Raw genomic sequence first — 26,178 nt, forward strand, 5'->3', positions numbered from 1 at the left:
ATATGATATGAAAACATGAAATTTTTCTTAAAATAAATTTAAGGAATTTTTAAATTAAAACTATAAAAAATTATTTTAAGAGCTTTTCACTGTGTTGGAGCCGATTGCGTCATTAGACTGATTACTCATTGGCTCCCACTCTTCACGCGCCTGACAAACCTGTGGAAGTCTATGTGGGGAGGCAGGTCACCAGGAGGGAGATGCCCCTCAACTTTCAATCTCTTCATTCCTTCCGAAGGTAGGAGAACGGCTGGTTATCCTTTTCGTTTCAATCATTTATTCTATCACTATTTGCTATTATTATTTATTTATAAGACTTATCAAAAGTGGCGAAGCCTGAGTTTGGTAGTAACTTTTGGAAACAATTTTAATATTTAAAAAAATTTATAAAAAAAATATTTTTAAATATTAAAAAGTTTTAAACCGTTTCTTGGAATCACTTTTATTCACTTTATTCAAAAAAAAGAAAAAGTCATTTTTTATCTTAATTGCCAAATACCACTAAGATGGTAATATTGAAAGGTTGAAAAGAAAGGAGATTAGTTGTGAAGGGATACATGCAGGTGCATGTGTTGATGATTATTTCGTGACTTCTTCATTTGTGGCTAGAATCAATTTAGTATGCTTGTTAATTTCTTTCATTTTTAGGAAGAAGTTTTTGTATCTTCTTCTTAAGGTTTTTTTTTTTGAGAAACTAATAAAAATTGGGTTATAAAACTAAGAAGGAAAAATTTTCGATTATTCTATACCTTGTATCTCTACTATTGGTAAGAAAAATGGAAAATACACATATATCCTTGATAACACTCACCCTCGAGTTAGTGCATGCATACGCACACATGCAAACTTGCTTAAAACCCCATGAAATACATGACTTGTCACTCTAATAAGAACATTTAAAAGTTTGTCACTAATTTTCATGAATGGTAAGCAAATTTATGCAAACTTGATTTTCTTATTAAAATGGAAGACATATCAAACACCTATTGATCTACCTCAAAATGTTTTGTTTTATCATGAGCAACTAAGAGCCTGTTTGATCGCCATTCTAGAAAACATTTCTAATTTTTTTGGCATTTAAATTTTTTTATTAAAAGAGTTGTTTTCAAGTGCTAAAAAGATGAAATATTTCCTAAAGTCACGATCAAATAAGCTCTAAATTATAAGTAATGATAATTGCAACTTTGTTGTCATGATACAAATTTATGAATAATTTAATTTTTATACCCAAATCTTTAAGAAGAATCATCAACCAAACAATTACACAGATTCTATGGGCCATTACACCAGTGCTCTAAAACACTTGACTTTGCTACTACAAATAGTTTTTTTACTTCTCAAAGTATAAGATTACCACCAACAAAGGTACAACATCTTGAGGTAGAGGTAGAACTCCTATTAACAACAGTGTTGGCCTAGTCTGCATTTATAAAGGCCTCATCTCTCTTCTGACCATATTACTTGTATAAAATACCTTGTGCCCAGAGAAAAGCACAACTATAGATAGGATTCAATGAAGTCCGGAACAAAAAGAAATGAAATCAGGCAAATCATTCCATAGCAACTTGAATTACCTGTTTTCCGACATTGTGCCCGGAGAAGAGCCCAATAAGAGCCGGTGGAGCATTCTGAAGGCCTTCAGCTACATCTTCCACATATGCAACCTTACCTTCTTTGATGTGAGGCAGAATCGTCTCCAGGAATTTGGGATAGAGGTGAAAGTAGCTTGGAGTGATAAACCCCTGCATTTTGATCTGTTTACTGATAACATTCATCAAGTTGTATATGCCCTCAGGTTTGTCAAGATTGTACTGTGAAATCATCCCGCAGGCAGCTATGCGCCCATGGACTCTCATGTTAGGTAACACTGCATCAAGCATCGCTCCCCCCACATTCTCAAAGTAAATATCAATGCCTTCAGGGAAGTACCTGGCAAAACCAGCGGATGGTATCGATAACGTGTTACTGGATTTAAACACAGGGAAATCAAACCAGGGAGAAATCAAAAGAAAAGTAGTTTTATTTCTCAGTACATTGGCATGTGAGAGTTACGGGCAGTTGCTAGAAATGCTGCAATTATGTAGGCCAGTAAGGATACTCACAGTACTAGGAAACCAGCAGCTCATTTCTTAGAGGTTAAACTTACTGGGAACTTGATAGGGATATTTTCAATTTCTCTTAAAAACAATACAAACCTTTTCAAGCATGTAGCCAAATCCTGCTCTTCTTTGTAGTTGAAAGCTTCATCAAACCCAAACTTGTTTTTCAACAAATCAACCTATGCCAAAGCAATGGCAAAATCAAAAAGGAAATCAGAAGCCGGTAAACAATGTCACCTCTGTGGGTGTAGCTTACCTACTCTTGAGCAAGGGACCAACAGCCACTAAATAGAAAGCATGACATGAATTGACACAATCAACACAAATGGTGGCAATTCACCTTTTCTTTTGTTCCAGCACTTCCAACAACATAGCAACCCAACAACTTTGCAAACTGCCCAACAAGCTGACCCACTGCTCCTGATGCAGATGAAACATAGACATACTCCCCTTTCTTAGGAGTGCAAAGCTCATAAAAACCAACATAAGCAGTCAAACCAGGCACACCTACAAAGTATAGAACCAAAGCAATTAAGTGGACATCAAAGATCACAACACGAGAAAGCACAAGTAGTTATCAAAATTCAAAATACTTGGAAATACAAAGGAGATATGAATTCCTTGATGGAAATACTATAGCACAAGTGTCATGGTAAAGCAGAGTCTCGAAGAACAAGCCTCCATTGATTGATCACTTTATAAAATAAAGTATCAGGTTAGGTAAACTAACCTAAGTAGCCACAATGATCAGAGGCTTTCCATATTCAGCTTACCAAGAATTCCAATATAGTATGAAAGGGGGACATCAGTGTCCGGAATTTTAAACAGAGACTCTGTTGCTGTTACGAGAGTATACTCTTCCCATCTGGTAATTCCCCAAACCAAGTCACCTTTGCTGAAGCTTGGATGCCCAGAGTCCATAACTTTAGCCACTCCATTTCCAGTCATAACCTGTGTCAAGATCAAAAGTCATGGATACAACAACAATAAAAAAATTTCCAGTCTTAATTCATTTCAGGTCCAATTTTTTACAACACCAGCCGCACTCACTGAACAAAATTTTCCTATTGCCGTAGATTTGATCACAATGACATCATCTTCAAGATTTAAATCGCCTCATTTTAAAAAATTTCTCCAATTTCTTCTCAATATTTTAGTAAATCATAGTACATATAATATTTCCAGTCTTTTTGTCCATTTCTTCCCCTATATTTCGTCCTTTATATTCGGTTCTATGGAAAACGACATGAACCGTTTTCATTTATGATTCCAAAACATCGATTGAGGTCGGTCCTGTAGAATCTATTAACACATTTCATCATCATCCCAAGATATCGACTCCGGTCAGGCTAATCCGAAATCAATATCTCCGAGAATTTTCGCTGAAATTCAAAACTTTAGACAAGACAAGACCTAGAGCGTGCAACATTCAAAAATTCATTTCTCAACATTCTCCCAGGAGCCAAACAGGAGTACATCAAAAACAAAAATGACTATAGTCCACTTGCTTACCGAGCCGGGTTTGAAGGGCTGGAAGTAGTTGGCGTCGCAGCTCATACGGAGGCGCATGTAGGGATCGCAGGACAAGTAGAGGTTCTTCACTACCACGGCCTTGGAACCTTCTGGAACCTTCAGGCTTATTCTAGAGTTAGCCAAGTACAAGTCCGATTCATTGGGAAAACCAGAGACGTAGCCTCTGAAAATCACCTGCGTGTTGCCCACTTCTTCACCATCCGCCATTGTCGCCTGCCTGCAAGCCCTAGCTTCCCTTCTCCACTCCAGCTTTCTTTCTTTTTCCGGACTTCTATGCTACAATGGTCGTTAGTAGTTGACTTTGACTAGTGGTCGGTTGTTGCCTCAACGCAAGGGAGCTTCTCAAATGACATAATTATTAATTTTTAAAAATAAAAAATATATTTTTTAATTAGAATTTGTTAAGAATGTTTCATTAAGAGAGTTAGTGGAATTTTGTTAATATAAGGGTTTCCAAAATTCTTAAATGTAGTTTAGAGTGTGTTTCTAGTGATATTTTTAATATTTAAAAAATAAAAAATTTTAAATGCTAAAAAACTAAAAATACTTTTCAAAATTACTATTAAACACATTTTTAAGATGGTTAGATTTACGTTTAACACAAAACAGAAATTAAAGTGATAACATAAAAGTTTTATTAAAAATGAAATAAATTTTTATATAAATCAAAATTGGGTTTTTATTTTTATTTTATATTAAATACTATTTTAAATTATAAGGATTTTAACAAAATTAATCTAATAGATATAGAAATTCTTGTTAATTTTTTTAAAAAATAAAATTTCAAAAATCAATGAAAATATGAATTAAAATGTCATTTGGAAAATATGTTTTTATTTGATTAATTTTTTTTAAAACTATTCTAATTATTTTAATTGTTAATATACATTTCCTAATCCATCATAAAATTTACTTTTACAAAATAATAATTACTTTTAAGTTTACTTTTACTTTTTATTAGTTAAATAAATTTATAAAATTTAAAACTTGCTATACTTTTTAGTATATTCTGATTTTATTTTCCATTTTTAAGTGTGAGATGATTGAATTGAGTGGGATTTGGATTAGACATGCCTTTTTTTTTTCAGTGCTTATCCAACTGTGTGGAAAGTGGAAACACGTGAAACATGGTTTCATACACTGTTCTCCCTCTCTAAGAAAATATGAATAGGCTCCAAAGAAAGGAAAGAGGGTAAAAGCAAGACATTATGCAAAGTCCCAAGATTCATCTTCCACTTACTTTTATAAAAAATAACCCATACTATTATTTTTATTTATTTATTTTTTACTTAGACCTTACATTGATTCCATTTCTTTGTATTTAAATCTAATATCTCTATATCATCGTCCAATGATTCAGATTTTACTATATTGTAGAACAATTTGTAATACAAATTCAATTCCACATCTATTTAATACTATTATATTTTCCAAAATTTCCAACAACTATAAAAGAAACTTTGAAGTTCTTCTTTGGGCTTTCAGTATCTATGCATCCACTAGACCTCAAGCTAAATATATCGTTAATTTGCTATCTTGATCCTAATAATTTAATCTTTGTTATCATTTTTTTGCTAATAATTTGTTTGATAATAATTTTAGAAAATGTTTTTACTTTTTTTTAGTATTTTATTAATGCTAAAAAGGTTAAAAATGCTTCCCAATATCACTATTAAACATATTATAAAAATTCGTTTGATAATGATTCTATAAAACATTTTTAACATTTAAAAGAGTTGTTTTCAAGTATTAGAAAAATTAAAAACATTTTTTAAATTCATTATCAAATAAACTCTGAATTATCGTGCAATCTAATAACTTAAATTACAAGACAACAAACAAAAATAAGTAATGTCAAATTATTTGAACTAAAGCCTCTATTTCATGAGTATTCGTTTTTTTTTTCTTTTTTTCTTTTTCAAACTTGCATGTGAAATCTACAAGTGAGAAAATAAATGAATGGTAAGATTTGACCTTGTTGTTTCAGAAAAATAATGTTTTGATACCAAATTGTTTCATACAAAAGAAAAAGGAAAAGTTTGGACCAACTATATCTTATACAACACAATTGGATCATCCTTTCCGTTCTGTTTTACTTAATAAATGGTAAAAGTAAAGAGTTAATTTCATTCATCTCCGCTGATTTTGAACCAAATACACTTAATCACTATTAATTTGAAAATTCATCCAACACTTCCTTTCCTCATCTTATTTGCGCTTTCACTCATAAAGGTATTAGATGAAATTTCAAACTATAATGTGTATATTTAGTTCAAACTTTGAAGAAGATGAGTGGGTTTTACTGTAAAAATAAATAAGTAATAATATTCGAATTCATAACCTCCCATAAAATAAGAATCTCATCTAAGTTTATTTACAAGGAAATTGGAAAGTATGAACTTTGTTAACAACTCAGACTCTCACACACTGAACATAACACATCAGGAATCAACTCATTATTTTCCAAAAGGAACAAAAGGAGCATTATCATAGATGATATTCCATGGAATCTAGAAGAAAAAGGATGTAGAATGAAGTAAATCATTCCCTAGCAACTAGAACAACCTGTTTCCCAACATTGCGCCCGGAGAAGAGGCCAATAAGAGCCTGTGGAGCACTCTCAAGGCCTTCAGCTATGTCTTCCACATATACAACCTTCCCTTCTTTGACGTGAGGCAGAATCATCTCCAGAAATTTGGGGTAGAGGTGAAAGTAGCTCCCAGCGACAAATCCTTGCATTTTGATCTGCTTTTTGATGATATTCATCAAGTTGTACACACCCACGGGCTTGTCAAGATTGTACTGGGAAATCATCCCACAGGCAGCTATGCGGCCTTGGACTCTCATGTTAGCTAGAACCGCATCAAGCATCGGTCCCCCAACATTCTCAAAGTAAATATCAATGCCTTCAGGGAAGTACCTGGCAAAAAGAGTAGGGCATTGCTAGGGAAATCAAGCTAAGCAGGAATAAAAAAAGAATTAGTTATATTTCTCAGCACATCAGTATATGAGACATATGGGCAGTTGCTAGAAATGCTACACTTAAATTGGACCAGTAAGAGTACTCACAGTAGTGGGAAACCGGCAGCTCATTTCTTAGAAATTATGTGGATATTTTCAATTTTTCTTAAAACGCCACTAACCTTTTCAAGCATGCAACCAAATCCTGCTCTTCTTTGTAGTTGAAAGCTTCATCAAACCCAAACTTGTTTTTCAACAGATCAACCTATGTCAAAGCAATGACAACACCAAAATGGAAATCAGATGCTGGTTCAAAATGTCACTTTTGTGGGTGTATCTTACCTACTATATTTAAACTTTGTTTAGCTTCTATCAATGGATCAAGAAAATGCATGGGCCAGGCTATGCTTCCAAGGGTTGTTTTATCAATTATGCTGTGAAAGCTCTTCATGGAGAAGAATAATGGGCAGCATCCCAGCAAGGTAGGATGTTTCAAACCATTGGTGTGGGCACGACATTTGGATTGCAAGGAAAAAATATAAATCACGATGAGACACTTACAACATTGATTTCAGGTAATCATTTGATCGGACCAACAGCCACTAAATAGAAATTATGATATGAATTGACACGATCAACACAGATGTTGGCAATTCACCTTTTCTTTACTTCCAGCACTTCCAACAACATAGCAACCTATCAACTTCGCAAACTGCCCAACAAGTTGACCCACTGCTCCTGATGCAGCTGAAACATAGACATACTCTCCTTTCTTAGGAGAGCAAATCTCGTAAAAACCAGCATATGCAGTAATACCAGGCATCCCTACAGAGTACAGAACCACAGCAATGAAGCGAACATTGAAGATCACCACCAATTAAAAGTACTTATAAAAATAATTGGAAATATAAAGGAAATATGGATTCCTAGATGGAAATACTATGTCAGAGGTGTTATGGTGATGCAGAGTCTCTGAGAACAAACAGGAATGGGGTATTGAAAAAGACCCGAAACATTGATCAGAGGCTTTCTACATTAAGCTTACCAAGAATTCCAATATAGTATGAAAGGGGGACATCGTTGTTGGGAATTTTAAACAGAGACTCTGGTGCTGTAATGAGAGTATACTCTTCCCATCCGGTAAATCCCCAAACCAAGTCCCCTTTGCTGAAGTTTGGATGCCCAGAATCCAAAACTTTTGCCACTCCATATCCACTTATAACCTGTATCAAGATCAAAAGTCAACAATTCGAGATCACAGTACTGAACAATGAAAAGTTTCCCCAAACATCCAACAGTTTTTCTGACTAATTTCCTCATCTTCCTCTACAGTGAAATAGCCCTAGAGTGGCCTGATGGCAGAGGGTCAACGTTTCCCTGTCGCCCTCATTTGATCATAAATCTCCAATTTCTTCAATATTTTACCGAATCACAGTATATAATAATATTTATTATATATTAACAACTCCAAATAAAAATACCGAAAACTTTCAGCTGAAATTCAAATCTACAGAGAAGACAAAATCCTAGGGCTTGCGATATTTGAAAAAATTCATTTCTTAACATTTTCCCGAGGACCAAACAGGAGTACAAAACATCAAAATAAGGAAATTACGCTTGCTTACCGAACCAGGCTTGAAGGAGTGGATGTAGCTGTCCGTAGTGTAGCTCATACGAGGCCGCATGTAGGGATCGCACGACAAGTAGAGGTTCTTCACCACCACGGCCTTGGAACCTTCTGGAACCTTGAGGCTTATCGTGGAAGTGGTCATGTACATGTCGGATTCTTTAGGAAAACCAGAGACGTAGTCCCTGAAAATCACCTGCTTGTTGCTCACTTCTTCAGCGTCCGCCATTGTTGCCTGCAACTCCAAGCTTTCTCTCACTACTCCTGTTCTCTTTCCCTTTCCAAAAGTCTAATGTGATGCAGGTGGCGACTCCCACGTATTACGTAGATCCGTTGGAAGATCCAAATATTTAATTCACTCCCAAACAAACCCAAAGCGTTTGCGCATTCTTTATATTTCTAATGGAATATTTGATTTTAGAACAAATGGAAAAGAAAAATGTTAAAGAAATTAATTTTCTTATTTTTAAAATAAATTAAATAAATTTTATTTTCCTTATATTTTTGGGAATCAACGCATTTTATAAAAAAATATTTAAATTTATTTTCAAAAAAATATTCAATCAAATTAAAAAAAAAAAAAAACAAATTTTAAACCTCTTTAATTACTTTTGAGAATTTCCAATCAATCCATAATTTTTAGAAATTTAATAATATTATTTATTTATTTTTCATATTTTTTAATATTATTAAAGCTTATATTTATATATATATTTTTAGTTAAATTACTCTTTACATTCTGGAGAGCTATTGAATCGAGACATCATTATGATTTGGAGTGGGGTTTGGATCAGATATTCCCTTTTGGTCCTTATCCAAATCTGTGGAAACATGTGGACACATTTTGTCAGGAGGTTTTTTTTTTTTTTTTTTTTTTTTTTGGTATTTTTAAAAAATAAACTTGATATCCTCTGCACTGCACCCATCAAATCAATTAATTACCAACCAAGAATTCCACTCTTTTATGAAGAGCTCAGATGATTTATTCCACGGAAGCAAGGTTACAACTTACAACGGCTGGACAGAGGAACAGAGGCGAACCAAACAAGGTCATACGCTTCACCAAAACAATCATACAAGCAAGGTCATGATCACTACAAGGGTGGTGGTCATCCCACCTTATTAGTACAGAGTCTCACAAGATCCAAGGCTTTTTCATCAGTCAGATAATACACCATGAAAGCCAGAAAATTGCTTGGTACGAGAGGTAGATGAAGTGATTAAGTCATTCACGGGCGACTACAACCACTGCTTTTCCAGCGTTTTTGCCAGAGAAGAGGCGAACCAAGGCTGATGGGAGACTCTCAAGGCCTTCAGTTATGTCTTCCTCGTATACAATCTTCCCTTCTTTGATGTAAGGTATCATCGTGTCCAGGAACTTGGGGTAGAGGTGGTAGTAATCAAACACCATAAACCCTTCCACTCGAACCCGTTTTGTGATGATATTGAACAGGTTGTGCACACCCTCAGGCTGGTCAAACTCGTACTGTGAGATCATCCCACACGCTGCAATGCGGCCATGGAGCCTCATGTTGAGCAGCGCTGCATCAAGCATCTTTCCCCCCACACTATCAAAGTAGATATCAATGCCTTCAGGGAAGTACCTGGCAAATGACATTTGTAACGATCCTGTTCTTAATTGTCTACACATATTATCGGATTTAAGGCCAAAAATCCTACACATATATATAGTACAATAAGTCCATATATGTATAATGGGTCTTTGTTGACCAGGATTGGGATCAGAATGATTCACTCTTAATTATATAATAGTCTTTTTCGATTTTAAAAGACGTCTCTAAGATTAATAGGAGTTCATGGATATATGGTGTTGAACTTTTTCCCTTTCTAATGCAAGGATATGTAGGAAGATTAAGCTGAAACCAGGGAACTAGAGATCAAAAGAAATTAAAGCAGTATGTCAGATGTACCTTTTCAGACAGGCGTCATAATCCTTCTCTTCTTTATAGTTGAAAGCCTCATCGAACCCGAACTTGGTCTTCAACAGATCAACCTATTTTGAATCAGTCATGGTCATAATTAATCAACACTGTGACAGCTGATATTCAAAAATAAAAATAAAAGTTGAAGTTCATGATGGTGATGATCATTCACCTTTTCTTTTGACCCTGCACTTCCAACAACATAGCAACCTAGCAACTTGGCTAACTGCCCAACAAGCTGACCCACTGCTCCAAATGCGGATGAGACGAAGACATACTCTCCTTTCTTAGGAGCACAAACCTCATAAAAACCAGTATAGGCAGTCATCCCAGGCATACCTACAAAGCATAAGTTGAATTGGGTTTGCTGGCTTAGTCTTAAATCACACTAAACAAGACATCTTACAGACGATACAAAATGGAGAAAAGGGGTTCAATCACAAGTAGAAACTAGTTAGAATTTCTTAATTTCTAAGAAGAAAACAACTTACTGAGAAGTCCAGTGTAGTATGAAAGGGGCACATCTGTGTGATGAATCTTAAACAGAGACTCAGTTGCTGTAATGAGACTATACTCTTCCCATCCTGTAAATCCCCAAACCAAGTCATCTTTCTTGAAGTCTGGATGCCCAGAATCCAAAACTTTTGCCACTCCATATCCCACTATAGGCTGTGTGATTACAAGACCAAAAGTCACAATTACAAGCTAGATCATGGCTCCACACATGAGAGAGTACCAAATAACAAAACCAATAAAACAGGGGTTGCTTACAGAGCCAGGCTTGAAATATTCATCAGCATAGCCACCCTGAATGCTTTTGGTTTGGCCACGAATGTAGGGATCACAAGACAAATAGAGGTTCTTCACCAGAACGGCCTTGGAATTACCCTCTGGGACATTGAGGGTGATGGTGGCTGTGGCCATACACATGTCTGATTCTTTGAGATAGCCGCTGACATAGTCTCGCAGAACCACCTGCTTGTTGCTGACTTCTTCCCCACTTGCCATCTCTTCAGAATTTCAGTTTGGGCAGACAGATAGAGGGGCTCATGGAGGTGTGTTTGTATATATAGAGCAGAGACGTGGGGGTTTGTGATTGTGACTTGGGCAGCCGGTAGCCATATACAAGAGCCAACGACTTAGAAAATTCCAAGAGTTTGATTATTTTATAGGTACTTCCCCGTTCCCAGATGGTTTCTATCTAAAAATTGTTGCAGGGATCATGGCATTTGTCATTTGGGGGTTGAACATGACTCTTCTTTTGTTCTTCATCATATTTTTGTCACCGTCGGCGTCAATCATAAAGCATTGAATAAGGAAGGAAAAAAGGGTGTTTTGACACATTGACCAGCACAATCATGTACCTGAAAGCATAGCGTGGATTGAAGCATACGATTGTCCGTGAGAGCAGGTTTTGCCTTCGGCTTTCTCATTCACTTATTCAATAGGTCCTGTGTCAGCCTTGACTTTGGCCTGCCAAAGTTGATTCGTTGAAAAGCATTAGGAGTCCGTTCAGTTTGTACCTTTGGCTTTGTCTTTGTCTTTCACATATACAATAGGCGCTGTGTAAGCCTTGACGTGGGCCTGTCAAAGTCGAAAAGCATTAGAACTCCGTTCCGTTTGATAGTGTTTTGTTTAATATAAAAAGCATTTTTTTCAAAGAAAAAAAATAAGACCGTTATAAAATATTTTTAAAAATTTTAAAAATCATTTATAATATTTTTTAAAAAATACATAAAATACGTTTGATAATGATTTTATAAAGTGTTTCTAATCTAACACTTAAATTTTTTTATATATTATTTTAAACTTATTTTATTTGTTTAATTCTATACAAAAATTAAATAATTTAAAATTATATTTACATTGTTTTTTTAATATATTTTTCATGATATAATCAAATATAATAAAAATATTTTTCTTAACATTTTTTTTAATACTCTCTAAAAATCAAAAGTAACATTTTAAACAAAAAAAAAAAAAAGACTTTTCTCAAAAGTACTCTGAAGAAAAATATTTTTTGAACACATTATAAATTCTTAAGAAATTATTTTGAAAGTGGTTTTAAAAATCGTTTATAATTTTTTTTTTTTTTTGGTGTGGACAATAAAGAGTGTTTTAAAGATTAGAGAGCCAACCACTCCACTCACTCTTCTTTTGTTTTACTAAGACCTCGAATCGTATGATACAACGTTATACGTATTAATTTTTAATATAATAATAGGTAAAAGATATTATCTCATTATAATTATTTATAATTTCATATTGATATCATGAGAGCATCGACGAGTCATCAGTTATTTTAGAAAACTAGAAAAGTAATTGATATTTTTAAAGTGTATTTGATAATATTTTTACTCAAAATATTTTTAATATAAATATTTTTTTGAAAGTATTTTTAGAAAATGTGGTGTTTGTTTTTTTACTTAATTTTAAATAGAACTTTAATGTTTAATAATGTTAAATATTAGGTTATTTGTTTTTGTAATATTTTATTTTTATTAAATATTAAAAAATATAAAAAAACCAATATGTTATTTTTTCTATTTAGAAAAAAATTACATATTTTGGTTTTTTATATTTAATAAAAAGTTTATAATAAGTCATGAAAAAGTAAAAAAACAAACAATCTAAATTTTGAAAATAAATTGCTTTGAGCAAAAAGCCAAAAAAAAAAAAAAAAAAAAACACCACCTAAGTCTTTTTTTTTTTTAGAAGATACTATACAAAATTTTCTAATACTATAGACGTGAGTTTGACAGTAATTTTGAGAAATGTTTCTAATCATTTTAATGCTTGAAAAATAAAAAATTTCAAGTATTATAAATGATAAAAACACTTCCTAAAATTAAGGTAAAACGATTCTAAGTGATTTTTTGTATTTTTAAAAATGTTTTTTGAATCTTGTCAAAACATTTTTTATGTTAAAATTACTTCTTAAAATTATTATAAAAAAGACACTTAGTTTGTACAAATAAAATGAAAAAGAAAAATTAATTGTAGAAATACTATGATTTTTTATTGATTTTAAATTTATTTTTTATTTTATATGTTTTCTTTCCTTTTTATATTACTTTTTCTCTCTATTTTATCCCCAAATTTTTTTAGGAGGAAAAAAAAAGAAAAAAAAAAGAAAAAAAAAAGAAAACTAATGTTGTTTGGATACTCTTCCCATTTATTGTTTCTAAAAATTAAAAAAATTAAAATATTTAAAATAAAATTTAAAAAAATGAGATACTATTATAATTATTTATAATTAAGATGAATATATATATATATATATATATATATAATTTAAATCTTTCTAAAATATAAATATAGTATTATCAGGGAGAAACAAAATATAAAGAGGCTACAACTTCAATATAGTATTAATATTTTATCAATTTAAATCATTTTTGAGGTATAATTAATTAATTATAAATTTAATATATGAATGAATATAAATTTAAGAAATTAAGTGCTTTTTTTTTTAAATAAAAAATAAAAATACAAAAACTAAGATAATAGTTTTTTAAAATTATGTTTTCAAAAATTGAGATATTGAAAATTTTTGTCACCTCAAATTTTAAATGTTTTTAAAGCAATTTTATCTATATAAGGAAAAATTATGTTTTTTTTTATCAAAAGTTTCTATTATTACTTTCTTTCTTTTTATTTTATTTAAAAAAGTAAGTGTATATCAAAGAGATTGAAACCAACTTAAATATAATTAAACTAATAGATAGATTCAATGTTTTAAGGCTATGTTTGGTTCTTGAAAAAGAACGAGAAAAACATATATTTTTTTCATATTTGATTTTCAATATTAAAAAAAAACATTAATAAAATTAATTAGGTTTTATATATTTTTATATTATTTTATCTTTATAGACAAGAAGAAAAAATAAGTGAAATAAATTTGAAATAAAATATAAAAATAATTAATAAGTAAGAGAGGTATTGAAAAACTTTAAACCAAGAGTGATAAAATTCATTTAGTTCAAAGCCTGGAAGTTAGAATTGACCCTAATATTTTGTCAAGGGATTTATAAATAAATTGCAAATCGGCCCGTTAAAGCCCAATAGTTTAAAAATTGGGCCGGCCCATCTTGAGCCATTTATTATCCAGCCGAATTCCGTTGTCCCAATCTCTGTCCAAGCAAAAGCAACCGATCATCATCCCTTATCAAAACGCTGCGTTTTGGTTGACCCCTAAGCTGAAGGTACCCAATCACCGTTTACACAGAAGGATTCAATCTCTCGGTTCACAAGAAACAATCTCGATCAATGACTGAGTTCAAGGTACTCTTCCAATCTCTTTTCCCAATTCATTCAATCGATTTATACGTTTGATAATGTCGAAATAATGGGAAAATGAAAGAAAATTTTGATTTGTAAAATTTCACCATCTAGGGCTCGAGAATCCAGAAAATTGCACTTTACCTAACACTCATAAGCCTCTTTGGCGTGGTTGATCTGAGTTTTTGTAAAAAAAATTTGGATTTTTGACAGCAAAATGTGGTTTTCTTTTATTTTTCTTCATTCTCTTCGTAACCAAACAGAGGGTCGGATTTCACCCTGAGTGCTTTATAAGTTGGATATGCCATTGTTGTAAGTTTTCCTTTTTGGAAGCAAAAGATGAGAAATAAGTTTTTTTCTTTTATTGCCCTGTTTTCTTGGAAACCAAATAGAGGGCTAGGGTTTCTCTTTGAATGCTTTTAACCTGTCAATAATTCTGGACTACAGCTCAAGATGGAATTTTAATGAAATTAATCACCTGGAGACATTAGCTTGTACGATTATATATAAAGAAGATTTGGCTTGAATAAATGTTCACTAATTTTACCATGGAAGCACAAATGGTACCTACCATGCTATGAATGAACCCCAATATAAATGGAAGCATTGGAAGAAAAGGTAGAGCAACCCCCCCCAAAAAAAAAAAAACTAAAACTAAAACTAAAAATAAAAACTCTTACACTTTAAAGCACAAAATAAAGAAATGAATTAATTTAATTAGTCATAATTGGTAAATAATAAAAAGTTGAATTTATATGATTTTTTAGGTGAATTTATTAATGATTGTTTTAGGTAAAGAATAATGATCTGAAATATGAGGGGAAATGAGTGATATAAGAGGGGTATTTTGGGAAGATAAAGGTCTACAAACGGTTTTTAACTTTTATATATATTATAGATCGAGACAGAATGTTATAATGGTTTTTTTAGTTGGAGGGAACAAGAACAGAGACAAGCAAGAGAAGAAAAGAAAAGGGAAGGAAAATTTGAAACATTTCTCTAAAATTGAAGGGAAGAATCAAATTTATAAGGAACACTTTCCTCAAACTTTTCCCACCTTTTTCCAAGGATAATGGGATTAGCATTTTTGCCCTTAAGCATTTTTTTCCTTTACTATTTTTCATGGTCTCCAAACATGAGAAAATCTTTCCTTGGTATTTGTTTTAACCTTTTCTTAGCACTTTCTAAGAAGTGAACATAAGCCGAGGCTCCTTTTGGATCTTAGCACTTTCTAAGAATATTTCTCTTATTTCTTATGAAGAATAAAAATTTTGAATTCTTTTCTTCTTTTCACTATATTTGATTATCCCTCTTATATTCCGTGTAAACCAAACAAGTGATTTTGGATTCTTTTCTTCTTTTTTTTCCTTATTATTTTCCGTGATTGAAATGGAGTCTAAATAAAAAATCCTTCTAGCAAAAGGGGTTGCAATCCAAGTACATGGAAGAATACATAGAGCAGCACCCCATGATCAAATGACAAAGTGAACTCAATGATCAAATGACGAAGTAAAACAGATCTGGGAGATTCTAATGCATGGTAGAGTAAATATTGTTCAAGATAATGTATGAAGACCTCTATTGTTTAGTGTCTTTCCCATGGTGTGTTCGTGACTTCAAATTTAGAGATTCTTTTTTTGGAGCAGAAGATCAAACTATCAAGGCCAAAGTCAGAGTTCAAGATCTGGCAAAGCTATGAAATATCAGTTGCATCTCAATTGATTATGTGTGTGGAATTTTTTTGTTCTTTCTCTTGCAACCTATGTACAAATTTGTCTATCCTTATTTAAAGTGCCCATTGTCCACAAACATTGAATAGCTTTTTCAAGAATTTATAAATCAGTTCTCCTTTGGTATGTATTTTCTCAAATTTGCAAGACCTTCAGCAGAAAAACGTGTATGGGGGGGCATCAAGGAGAGAGAAACCCAGAGGGCGTCATGGGTTAACTACGCAGAAGAAGCAAGAGATAAAAGAAGCTTTTGATCTTTTTGACATTGATGAGTCAGGTAACTAAAATGGTTGATTATGTAAATGTCTTTGATGTATATATATATATTTAACCTTTGAAGAGCTGTTGTTGTTTAGGCACTATTGATGCCAAAGAGCTGAGTTTGGCCATGAGGTATGATATCCCATCACAAGTATTGGAGCTTTTTATGTTAGAAATCTGCAAATACTTGACTAAAATTGTTCTATTGCAGGGCCCTGGGCTTTGAAATGACAGATGCGGTAATGTCTATATCCTTGAGCACTATTTTCTGGAAGTCCCTGATCAGTGTGTATGTTGGCATGGGTGGGCTTGTGTGTCAGGATGATGCTTCTAATTTGAATCATTTGCTCTTGTGCGTAATTGATATGGTTGCATCTTGTGGTGGGATTTTCTCAAATATTCTCTCTTCAAAGCCCCCCCAAGTGCTTCTTCTTAAACCAATAATATTGAATAAGGATTGCCTTGACTTAACAAATGAAACTGTTCGATGAGTTTGTTTAATCTTTTAAATTTATGGAAAGAACTAAATGTCTGGTTCATTTTTCTCCTAAGTTTTTTCATTTTATTTCTTTTAATTTAAATTTCCTCTCCCATTAACTGCAAATTGTAAACCCAAAAAATTTGGTCAATAAGTTGGTAATTCTGTCCCTAAGATTTGGATACTTCAAATTTCAGGAGAGTGCAAAACTGATAACTATTTGTTTGTTTTTTTATTCATCTAATCCGGAGTTGATAAAAATTTGTACTTTATTAAGTAATCCAGACTTGTATCGAGAACTTGAGACTGATGCGGCTTTCCTCTTTATTGTATATTCTTCTGGAATCTTCAGATCATCTAACCTGCATCGCTAACATATTGATTGGTGATGTTATTTCAGCAAATTGAACAAATGATTAAAGATGTTGACAAGGATGGCAGTGGTGCAATAGATTTTGATGAATTTGTGTACATGATGACTACCAAGATTGGAGAAAGGGATACTAAGGAGGAGCTCATGAAAGCCTTCCACATTATTGACCTAGATAAAAATGTGAGGTGCTCTCTATATTGATTTTAGTTTGATGCATCTTGTTGATAACTGTCTTCTTTTGTTCAAATTTAGGGAAAAATATCTGCCACAGACATCCATCGTGTTGCAAAGGAATTGGGTGAGAGCTTCACTGCAAATGAGATTGAAGAAATGATTCGAGAAGCAGATCAAGATTGTAAGTCCTATCTTTTATTTTAGGTACAAGAGGGTTTATACTGTTTTGCTTTGAAAACTGGACCAAAATTGATGAATATTGTGTATAAACTCTTTATTCTAGTTTATGAGACTGTTAGTAGCTGTCATTCAGTTAAAACTTTCCTTTTTTCTTGCTGAATTCATTTCAATCTAAACTCTCATCCATTTGTTCTGATATTATCCATTAGATTCCATGAAATTTAGAAACGACATTGCATTAATTGTTCATTTAAAAAATTAAATTCATTGGCACTACTTCAACAATTCACTAATACATTTTATTCTACTGATGATTCAAAGTTTCTCCTACCTGTGCTACTTATGCTCGATATCTCCCTTCTTCTAAAGCAATGTCTCACCCTTAAAGTTTTTGCTTGTCTTGAGTGCTTGATGAAATTGTTTTTGAATCATTTTACATTCAGTCATGCAAAAGCTTTATTGATTTATTGCTGAATTTCAATATTCCATTGTGGGCTTGTTGCTAAACTTGACCAAGACTCCTGAAAATTGTCAAATTTGTGGCTCAAGTTTGAGAGAATTGGGTGCTTGTGATCTGAATGAACTAACCAAATGCGGCTCCATAAGGATGCATCAAAGGAAAAGGGAATAATGGTTCTTGCATATGCTGTGTTTATCATTTATGGTGGGAATAAGGCCAGAAGAAACTTGCACATTACTGGAACCACCACATGGAAAAAAAAAATGAAAAAATGAAAAAGAGATTGATATGGTCAAACAAGGATTTTTGGGTCCTTACTGTTGTTAAAATTCATAGATCCAAATTGAGAGTCCTTTGATCTTCAAGGTTGAAACCTATACTATTACATTGGATCCAACTCCCATGTAATCCAAATAAAAAATGTGTTCGTAACCAGGGAATATGACTCAAACATGGGTTTGTTTTAATATTTGAAATATTTCCACTCTGTTTTGCATATTTTTGTAACATGTTTCTTATTTTGAAATGCACAGCTGATGGTGAAGTCAATCTTGAGGAGTTCATGAAGATGATGAAGAGAACTACATATGGGTACTAGGAGTTCAATTTTAAGCTCACTGTATGGTGTTCAGAGGCCCATCTTATGTAGAAAGATTGGTTCTGGTCTGCTGTATTAGTGCTATGGATTTATATTAAGAAAATGACAATGTTGGCTTGGATGAATTATGGATATGCACAACTTTTTAAAATTGTAATATGATTCAACTTATTTTGATCATATGTTGATAAAATCCTCTCTTGTCTATGGGAATGAAAGTGCTTTTGATTTTTTGCAAATCTAAGAACTTAAAATTGTATATGATGGGCCTGCATAAAACAGGGAAATGAATCTTTATCATGGTCTCTATTTAGCACTGGAATGGTATGTATCTCTTTTCTTGCTTGCGACCTGAAGCATCCACAGAACTCAAAAGATCAGATTATACTGAAATATGAGGAACATCAATGGTGGGTTAGTACTATTCTATCAAGAGTCAGTTGTGAAAATTAGTATCTAAAATGGGAGTAGTTGATCAACCTTACACAGATTTTTTTTTGGTTGCTCTACAGAAAATGAATCTGCAGCTTGTGAGTCACTAGCATAGCTCATCAGATAAACAGAGATGAATTGAAGTTTCTCTGGTGAGGAGGATAGACTCTCATTATTCTGTACAGAATTTAGAAAGAGAGTTTTAATATGGGTTGACAACAAACAAACCGATTTTCTCAATCGAAAACTGGTGAGATTAGTTTTTGGGTCAGTGTTGTTAGAGATTTCAAATGTTCTAGCTAAGATAGGATTGTATATTTCTCCTCATAAGCCTTTCAAACTACAGGTGAGACCAATGAAGATTTTTCTTCTCTGAAAGGGATGGTGAGACCACCCATTGGATGATCAAACCCGAACTTGTCTTCAGCCTGACTTAGCTTGTGTTGGAATGAAGAATGGTTCAAGTATGAAATAGTAATCACAAAATGCTTCTTTTGTTTTCCTCCAGCGACAGGGTGCATCTGAAGACCTCTCTGCAGCTGTGAGGACCCGTGGATCAATCTACTTAGCTCGAGCAATTCCAGTTAAACCGTTGCCCCTTGGAAAACTTAAGGCAAGCTGATAGCAGGCACGTGTAGAAACAACATACACCCAGACGCCAGATGGTTGAACTTCAAACTCAAGTGCTAATGGCAATCATCTGGAATATGATGATTAGTAAAAATCACTAAATTACTGCACTGTATCTCAGTGCAACCTTATTGATTTGATGTAAATTTCACTCCAGTACTATGCTGGCATATTTAAAAACACTTCCTTTCTTGCTTTAGGTTTTAAAACTTCTTCATAGACCCTTTTGGGGTTGATAGTGAGCTCTAAGCCCTTATTAGACAATGCTTGACATTCCTTCATTCAAATTGGAGATGAGGATGAAGGCAAATCATTCATGAGCAACTGCAGCTACTTGTTTTCCCACGTTACGACCACTGAACAGTCCTACCAGAGCTGCAGGGCTTCTCTCAAGTCCTTCAGCTATGTCTTCCACGTACACTAGTTTCCCCTCTCTGATGTAAGGCAGTAGGGTGTCCAACATTTGGGGATAGAGGTGATATTGTTCATGGGACACGAATCCTTGTATGCAGACTTGCTTAGAAATGATACTAAACAAATTCTTGATGCTTTCAGGCTGCTCAAGGTTGTATTGTGAAACCATCCCACATGCGGCAATACAACCACGGGTTCTCATGATGAGGAGTACTGCATCAAGCATCTTTCCGCCAACATTATCGAAGTAGATATCAATGCCTTCAGGGAAGCACCTGGTGACAAGCAGGTAACAAAATTTACAGTGGTTCATGATGTTTGGTGCCTTGAAGATCCTTTATGTAACATGTTTATTCCTCTTTATATTCTGTAAAATTGACTCAAAACTCAATATTTAGGTTTCTTTTATGCAGAACACAGGTGTTAACCTTTTCAAACCTGCATCCAACTCATGCTCTTCTTTATAATTGAAAGCTTCATTGAAACCAAGCTTGTTCTTCAGCAGATCAACCTTGGCAAGAAGAAGATGATAACAAGAAAATGAAAAGGTGAGTCTTCCACCTCTGGATTTCTCTTTTATCTAGCAGCAAGAAAAACAGGAATCTTGCAGAAAAATTGTTTAAAAAAATTGCCAATATCATGTGGTACACTACCTTTTCTTTACTTCCCAACACTTCCAACAACGTAGCAACCCACCAACTTTGCAAACTGACCAACTGCACCAGATGCTGCTGAAACAAAGACATGCTCTCCCTTTTTAGGGGAACAAATCTATAAAAACCGGCATAAGCAGTTATACCTCGCATTCCTGTGATGCAACAAAGTGAAAGCCAACCAAGATTTTACAGAGACAGCTTGAACCTTGAACAATTCATGATAAGTCAGATAAGGTTTTCGATAAACAGTACCCTATACATAGTTGCAAGAGATTGCAGGTAAAAACCTTACCAAAAAATCCTGTATAATTAGAGAGGGGCACATCAGTGTGTTGGATCTTAAAGCGGATGGAGGAAGTTGTAATGAGGCTGTATTCTTCCCATCCAGTCGTCCCCCAAATCAAGTCACTTTCCCTGAAATTTGGGTCCCCAGAATCCAGAACTCTAGCTACTCCATATCCAGTTATGGCCTATGAATGTGTTTTTTTTTTTATACTATCATTCGGTGAACAGATGTGATGATAAAAGCTCGTAATGTTTATAGAACTACATGAATGATTCTGAGTTTTTGATGCCAACAATTTGATATAATACTTGAGAGGATACTTACTAAACCGGGTTTAAAGAACTTGAAGTTACCATCTTCACCTTTTTGCATACAATAGCGCATAAATGGATCGAATGACAAGTAGAGATTCTTGACCAGAATTGCATTGGATCCTTGTGGAACCTTCAAAACTATGGTTCCCTGGCTCAACTCTAGGTATGTCTCTTGCGGAAAAACAGTGACATAGTTTCTCAGCATCACCCTTTTGCTGCTCACTTCTAACTTGGCCATTGCTGTTGTGATATCTGATCCAAGCTCTCTCTACTCTAGTATTATTAGGAGATTTTTCAGTATTAGGAGGTTTATTTACTCTTCTGGATTAACACTTCCGGGTGATAGCATTCCATAAATGGTAGTTTCAATCCTTTTTTGGGATGTTTGAAACATGATGTGTGTTGGCATGTATTAGTATAACTGGTAGACAAAGGTGCGTGGAGAAAATGATAAAGTTGGCCCACTTTTCTGTGTATTTCACAATGAAAAATTCAAAATAAAAAGTGAACTACAGGTCTTTTATCCAGCTAATTTTTTGTGGAAATCAAGAGTTCCTTTTAAGGTTAGGGCCTTTGCATGATTAGTGGTACTTAAGAAGGTAAATACCAATGACATATTACAGTTAAGAAGGTCTTTCAAAGTCCTTAATCCTGATTGTTGCATTCTATGTTGGAGTAGTGAGATGATTGATCATCTTTTCCTATATCATCCAATTATTTTGGGATTGTGCAATAGGATTTCTTCACAAGGTGGGATGGAGTGGGTTCCATTAAGCAGCATTTGTGATACGATGGTGTGATCTCCTTCAAGTGTTTTGGGAATTCAATTAGAGGTAGGGCTCTTTAGAGGATCACGTGTTTCTCTTTGTTGTGGGTTGTGTAGAGACTCAAGAGAGAGGAATGCTCAAATTTTTTAGGACGCTTGGAGAACGCCGGAGTCGTTATGGGATTTGCTTCATTTCTATGTTCTTTTTATGTTTTTTGTACAAATATTTTTAAACTCTACCCTTTAAGTGTTATTCAACTTAGTTGGCTCTAGATTTGTACATCTTAGGCATGGGTTACAGGAGTTGGTGTGTTATACTTGTACAAGTCTTTTGTCCTTTTTGTATAACCTTCCTTGTTTTGTGGAGGTTTACTTAGTTACTTTTGATCTTCTCATTTTTTTTATATTTTTATTATCAATTAATATATTTGTTTGTTTTTGATAAAAAAATAAAAAAAATAGAAGAATCACTAGGGAGATGGGTAATCGTGATCCATTCATTGAAAGTCCCATTGGAAACAAAAACTCAGAGCCCAACCCCATCATCTTATTTGATACATCAATGGCTTAAAGGCCTAGAGACCTAGAGAAGAAGGTTGAGTTATTCGCGAGCAACAACAACAACTTGTTTACCGACATTGCGGCCACTTAACAGTTTGATGAGAGCTGCAGGGCCGCTCTCAAGGCCTTCATTAATCTCTTCGAAGTACACAATCTTCCCTTCTCTAATGTGAGGCAGAATCATGTCTAAGAACTTGGGGTAGAGGTGATAGTAATTGAAAACAACGAGTCCTTCAATGCGTATTTGCTTATATATGACTTGAATCAGGTTCTTTACCCCTTCAGGTTCTTCAAGATTGTACTGTGACACCATCCCACATGCAGCAATGCGGCCTTGAGGTCTCATGTTGAGGAGCACTGCATCAAGCATCTTTCCCCCAACATTGTCAAAGTATATGTGAATGCCATCAGGACAGTACCTGATAATAATCCCACAACAACTTGCACTCAGTGTCTAATAAAATCATTACTGTAAGCTTTTCTTGGGAATGTTCTATTATTACATTGTAATGGTTAGTATCATATTAATATATATCGTGCTCCCTTATCACTATATCACTTTACTCTGATATATGTTACTGAATCATATTCTGATAAAAGCTTTTGGGATAGTTGATAGTTTAATATGACATCTAAGCTATAATTAACCAGAGGTTTTGAGTTCTAGTCTCTCTTATAGCTGATAACTACTCAGTTATATGATCCAGAACTATTTGCAAGTGAGGAGCTGTAGACCCTACCATTAACTTTAGATCTCAAGTTGGCGTTTGCCTGGTATACATTGTATGCTTTCTCTGTTATTTTTCTTAGACCATGTGAAGCTACTAAAGTGGGTGAGAACTACTGCTAGAGGACTTACGCCATGAGCCTAGTATTAGGATTTCATGAAATCTCACTGTTTCAAGCTTTTACCATGGTTGTGGTGATGAATGCCTCCTCATGCAATTGCTTCTAAGCTATGAATACTGACCTTTTCAAAGCTGCATCTAGATCATGCTCTTCCTTATAATTAAAAGCTGCATCAAACCCTAACTTGTTCTTCAACAGATCAACCTTTAATAGAAATAAAAAGGCAAGACAAATGGGTTACGCAGGTGGTAAAATTTCAACAAGAAAATGGGCCAGTTGGGGGGAAAAAACTAAAGATAACTCACCTTCTCTTTACTTCCAGCACTGCCAACAACATAGCAACCCGTCAACTTAGCAAACTGCCCAACAATCTGACCTACTGTTCCAAAAGCTGATGAAATGAAGACACATTCACCTTTCCTAGGAGAGCAAAGCTCGTAAAAACCTGCATAGGCGGTCATTCCAGGCATACCTATGAAGAAACAAATGCTTAAACTATCGTGTAGAGGATTAGTATACTTTGAATTTAAGCACAAGGAACAAGGAGCCTCTGCTAAAATCATTATCAGAGGCAGCAACTTACTAAGAATTCCAGTATAGTAGGAAAGAGGTACATCGGTATGTTCAATTTTGATGAGGGTTTCTGGTGTTGTGATGAGACTATACTCTTCCCATGCAGTTGTACCCCAGACCAAGTCTCCTTCCTTGAAGTTGGGGTGCCTAGAATCCAAAACTCTAGCTACTCCAAACCCGGTTATCGGCTGCATAGTATCATCAAGAAAAGTTACTAACACAAGCTTAGCTAGAGACTAGTACTGCTTGAGTAGAGAGAGCAGGGATGCAAAGTAGGGCTTATTTTCTGAGAGGATATGGAAATCTACTTACAGAACCAGGGATGAAGCAAGTGAATAGGTTGTTATCCGGGACTTTTCTCATTAGAACCCTCATGAAGGGATCACAAGACAAGTAGAGGTTCTTCACCAGAACCCCATTTGATTCCTCTGGCACCTTCAAACTTTTGGTACTAGTGTTGAGTACCAAGTCGGTTTCCTTGGGAAAACCAGTGATGTAGTCTCTGTATATTACCTGTTTGTTGCTCACTTCCATTGATTTCTATATATCCGATCTCAAGCTCAACCTCTCTCCGCTCTCCCCTTTTGTCAGTGTGCTTATTTGGGGCCAGAACTTCTCCTAATTATACCCAGAAAATAATACAAAGATGCTTGAACATTGCGACCTCTCTTCCCAACCACAAACAAATTCAAGGTTGAGAATTATTCTAAGTTTGATCTTTCTTTCTGCTAATTTTTCCAATTTCATACGTGTCAATGATATGACCGTAAACTACCGTATTACATATGAACAAGGACAGGCCTACTGATAATTCAAATGCATCTAGAGTCCTTCTGACCATGACATGAACTGCAGTGCAAGGATGTTGAAGATTGAGAAAAGGTAGGCTGGTTCATTGTAGAATATGATGGAGATGGAGACTCAGAAAATTTTACCAGCAGTTAGCTGTTCCTGGAAGAAAAGATGCCAGGTCGTGATTGGACCACTGGTGGCTCGGTTTCTTCACAAGATTTTAAATAATCCTATTTTAAAAAATTAGAATATGATGGTTCATTGTAGAATACGATGGAGATGGAGACTCAGAAAATTTTACCAGCAGTTAGCTGTTCCTTGAAGAAATGATGCCAGGTCGTGATTGGACCACTGGTGGCTCGGTTTCTTCACAAGATTTAAACTAATCCTATTTTAAAAAATTACTATCACTTCATTTTTTATTTTTTTTTTTCATATTTATCCTTTTAATTTTATTTAATTTTAAATGTTTTTATTTATAATATTAAAAATATAAATTTATTTAAAAATTGTTAAAACATAAAAAAAATAATGAAATTATAATATTTTATAAATTAAAATTAATTTAATAAAATAAATTATTAATATGACTTTTAATAATTTTAATTATTTAAATAAATTAATATCAATAGAAAAAATTTGTCACCACGAATTTATAATAAAATTTTAAAAATTAAATCTCAAATATAATATTTTATATAAATCTTAGAAATGATTTAATTATTTATTTAAATTATGAAAAAAACATGTTTTAATAAAAGTATTTTTTTAATTTTTAAAATAAATAAATAAAAATAAATTAAAGGAATTTAAGATATTTTTTCTATAAAAAAAACCTATAAATATTATCATTCGTGGTAACTATTTCAATTATACTTATAAAATAATTTAATACTTCTATTCTTACTTATTTTATCATTATTTTTAAATTTACGGAGTATTGCCATAAATTTTGAAAATTTTCAGCTCTATTAATATTTTTGTCAAAATATTCACTGAAAATATTCGAAATATCCATACAATCTAAATATCAATATGTCCATATTCACTTATATTCCAACATCGGTTTTTCCCAACTTCATTGGATAGGAAAAAGGCAAATGTATGAGAAAAATGCCAAAAGGGAGCAACCCAATTACACGCTATATCAAAGAAGTGGAAAAAACTGAAGATTGGGAAGGAAAAACAGAAAAAATTCAACAACCAC

At 33.7% G+C, this 26,178-nt stretch overlaps 6 protein-coding genes and 1 long non-coding RNA gene across 10 annotated transcripts; 2 read left to right on the forward strand and 5 right to left on the reverse strand.

Annotated features, from left to right (window-relative positions):
- Positions 1-1,234: 1,234 nt before the first annotated feature.
- LOC117914025 (2-alkenal reductase (NADP(+)-dependent)-like) lies at positions 1,235-3,907 on the reverse strand. Of its 2 annotated transcripts, XM_034829182.1 has the most exons (6): positions 3,807-3,894; positions 3,612-3,728; positions 2,873-3,050; positions 2,440-2,606; positions 2,196-2,278; positions 1,235-1,929 (listed from the first exon to the last, which is right to left on the reverse strand). In XM_034829182.1, exons 1-6 carry the CDS (start codon positions 3,837-3,839, stop codon positions 1,551-1,553), a joined length of 957 nt encoding a protein of 318 aa, XP_034685073.1. In that variant the 5' UTR covers positions 3,840-3,894; the 3' UTR covers positions 1,235-1,550. The 2 variants fall into 2 exon arrangements, with proteins under 2 accessions (XP_034685073.1, XP_034685072.1); XM_034829181.1 differs by having other exon boundaries at positions 3,612-3,907.
- A 2,036-nt stretch (positions 3,908-5,943) lies between these two features.
- LOC117914762 (2-alkenal reductase (NADP(+)-dependent)-like) lies at positions 5,944-8,590 on the reverse strand. Its single transcript, XM_034830219.1, has 5 exons — positions 8,219-8,590; positions 7,639-7,816; positions 7,252-7,418; positions 6,776-6,858; positions 5,944-6,552 (listed from the first exon to the last, which is right to left on the reverse strand). Exons 1-5 carry the CDS (start codon positions 8,447-8,449, stop codon positions 6,174-6,176), a joined length of 1,038 nt encoding a protein of 345 aa, XP_034686110.1. The 5' UTR covers positions 8,450-8,590; the 3' UTR covers positions 5,944-6,173.
- Positions 8,591-9,164: 574 nt separating this feature from the next.
- Positions 9,165-11,207, reverse strand: LOC117914760 (2-alkenal reductase (NADP(+)-dependent)-like). Its single transcript, XM_034830218.1, has 5 exons — positions 10,935-11,207; positions 10,655-10,832; positions 10,336-10,502; positions 10,152-10,234; positions 9,165-9,824 (listed from the first exon to the last, which is right to left on the reverse strand). Exons 1-5 carry the CDS (start codon positions 11,169-11,171, stop codon positions 9,446-9,448), a joined length of 1,044 nt encoding a protein of 347 aa, XP_034686109.1. The 5' UTR covers positions 11,172-11,207; the 3' UTR covers positions 9,165-9,445.
- Positions 11,208-14,293: 3,086 nt separating this feature from the next.
- Positions 14,294-18,911, forward strand: LOC117914907 (probable calcium-binding protein CML20). Of its 2 annotated transcripts, none has more exons than XM_034830426.1 (7): positions 14,294-14,447; positions 16,331-16,451; positions 16,531-16,567; positions 16,647-16,674; positions 17,314-17,466; positions 17,539-17,641; positions 18,634-18,911. In XM_034830426.1, exons 1-7 carry the CDS (start codon positions 14,433-14,435, stop codon positions 18,696-18,698), a joined length of 522 nt encoding a protein of 173 aa, XP_034686317.1. In that variant the 5' UTR covers positions 14,294-14,432; the 3' UTR covers positions 18,699-18,911. The 2 variants fall into 2 exon arrangements, with proteins under 2 accessions (XP_034686317.1, XP_034686318.1); XM_034830427.1 differs by having other exon boundaries at positions 16,334-16,451.
- Positions 18,912-19,817: 906 nt separating this feature from the next.
- LOC117914906 (2-alkenal reductase (NADP(+)-dependent)-like) lies at positions 19,818-22,036 on the reverse strand. Of its 2 annotated transcripts, XM_034830425.1 has the most exons (4): positions 21,123-22,036; positions 20,828-21,035; positions 20,603-20,685; positions 19,818-20,449 (listed from the first exon to the last, which is right to left on the reverse strand). In XM_034830425.1, the coding sequence occupies exons 2-4, from the start codon at positions 20,978-20,980 to the stop codon at positions 20,071-20,073; spliced, it is 615 nt and encodes a 204-aa protein (XP_034686316.1). In that variant the 5' UTR covers positions 20,981-21,035; positions 21,123-22,036; the 3' UTR covers positions 19,818-20,070. The 2 variants fall into 2 exon arrangements, with proteins under 2 accessions (XP_034686316.1, XP_034686315.1); XM_034830424.1 differs by having other exon boundaries at positions 20,828-22,036.
- Positions 20,225-20,895, forward strand: LOC117914908. Its single transcript, XR_004651324.1, has 2 exons — positions 20,225-20,463; positions 20,588-20,895. It is a non-coding gene; the product is annotated as an uncharacterized LOC117914908 (long non-coding RNA).
- Positions 22,037-22,673: 637 nt separating the features above from the next.
- Positions 22,674-25,080, reverse strand: LOC117913959 (2-alkenal reductase (NADP(+)-dependent)-like). The gene is made up of 5 exons (XM_034829097.1): positions 24,492-25,080; positions 24,190-24,367; positions 23,912-24,078; positions 23,728-23,810; positions 22,674-23,176 (listed from the first exon to the last, which is right to left on the reverse strand). Exons 1-5 carry the CDS (start codon positions 24,711-24,713, stop codon positions 22,798-22,800), a joined length of 1,029 nt encoding a protein of 342 aa, XP_034684988.1. The 5' UTR covers positions 24,714-25,080; the 3' UTR covers positions 22,674-22,797.
- Positions 25,081-26,178: the final 1,098 nt, after the last annotated feature.

This window comes from Vitis riparia, chromosome 5 (genome assembly GCF_004353265.1).
Source record: "Vitis riparia cultivar Riparia Gloire de Montpellier isolate 1030 chromosome 5, EGFV_Vit.rip_1.0, whole genome shotgun sequence".
In the NCBI taxonomy this organism is placed as follows: Eukaryota; Viridiplantae; Streptophyta; class Magnoliopsida; order Vitales; family Vitaceae; genus Vitis; species Vitis riparia.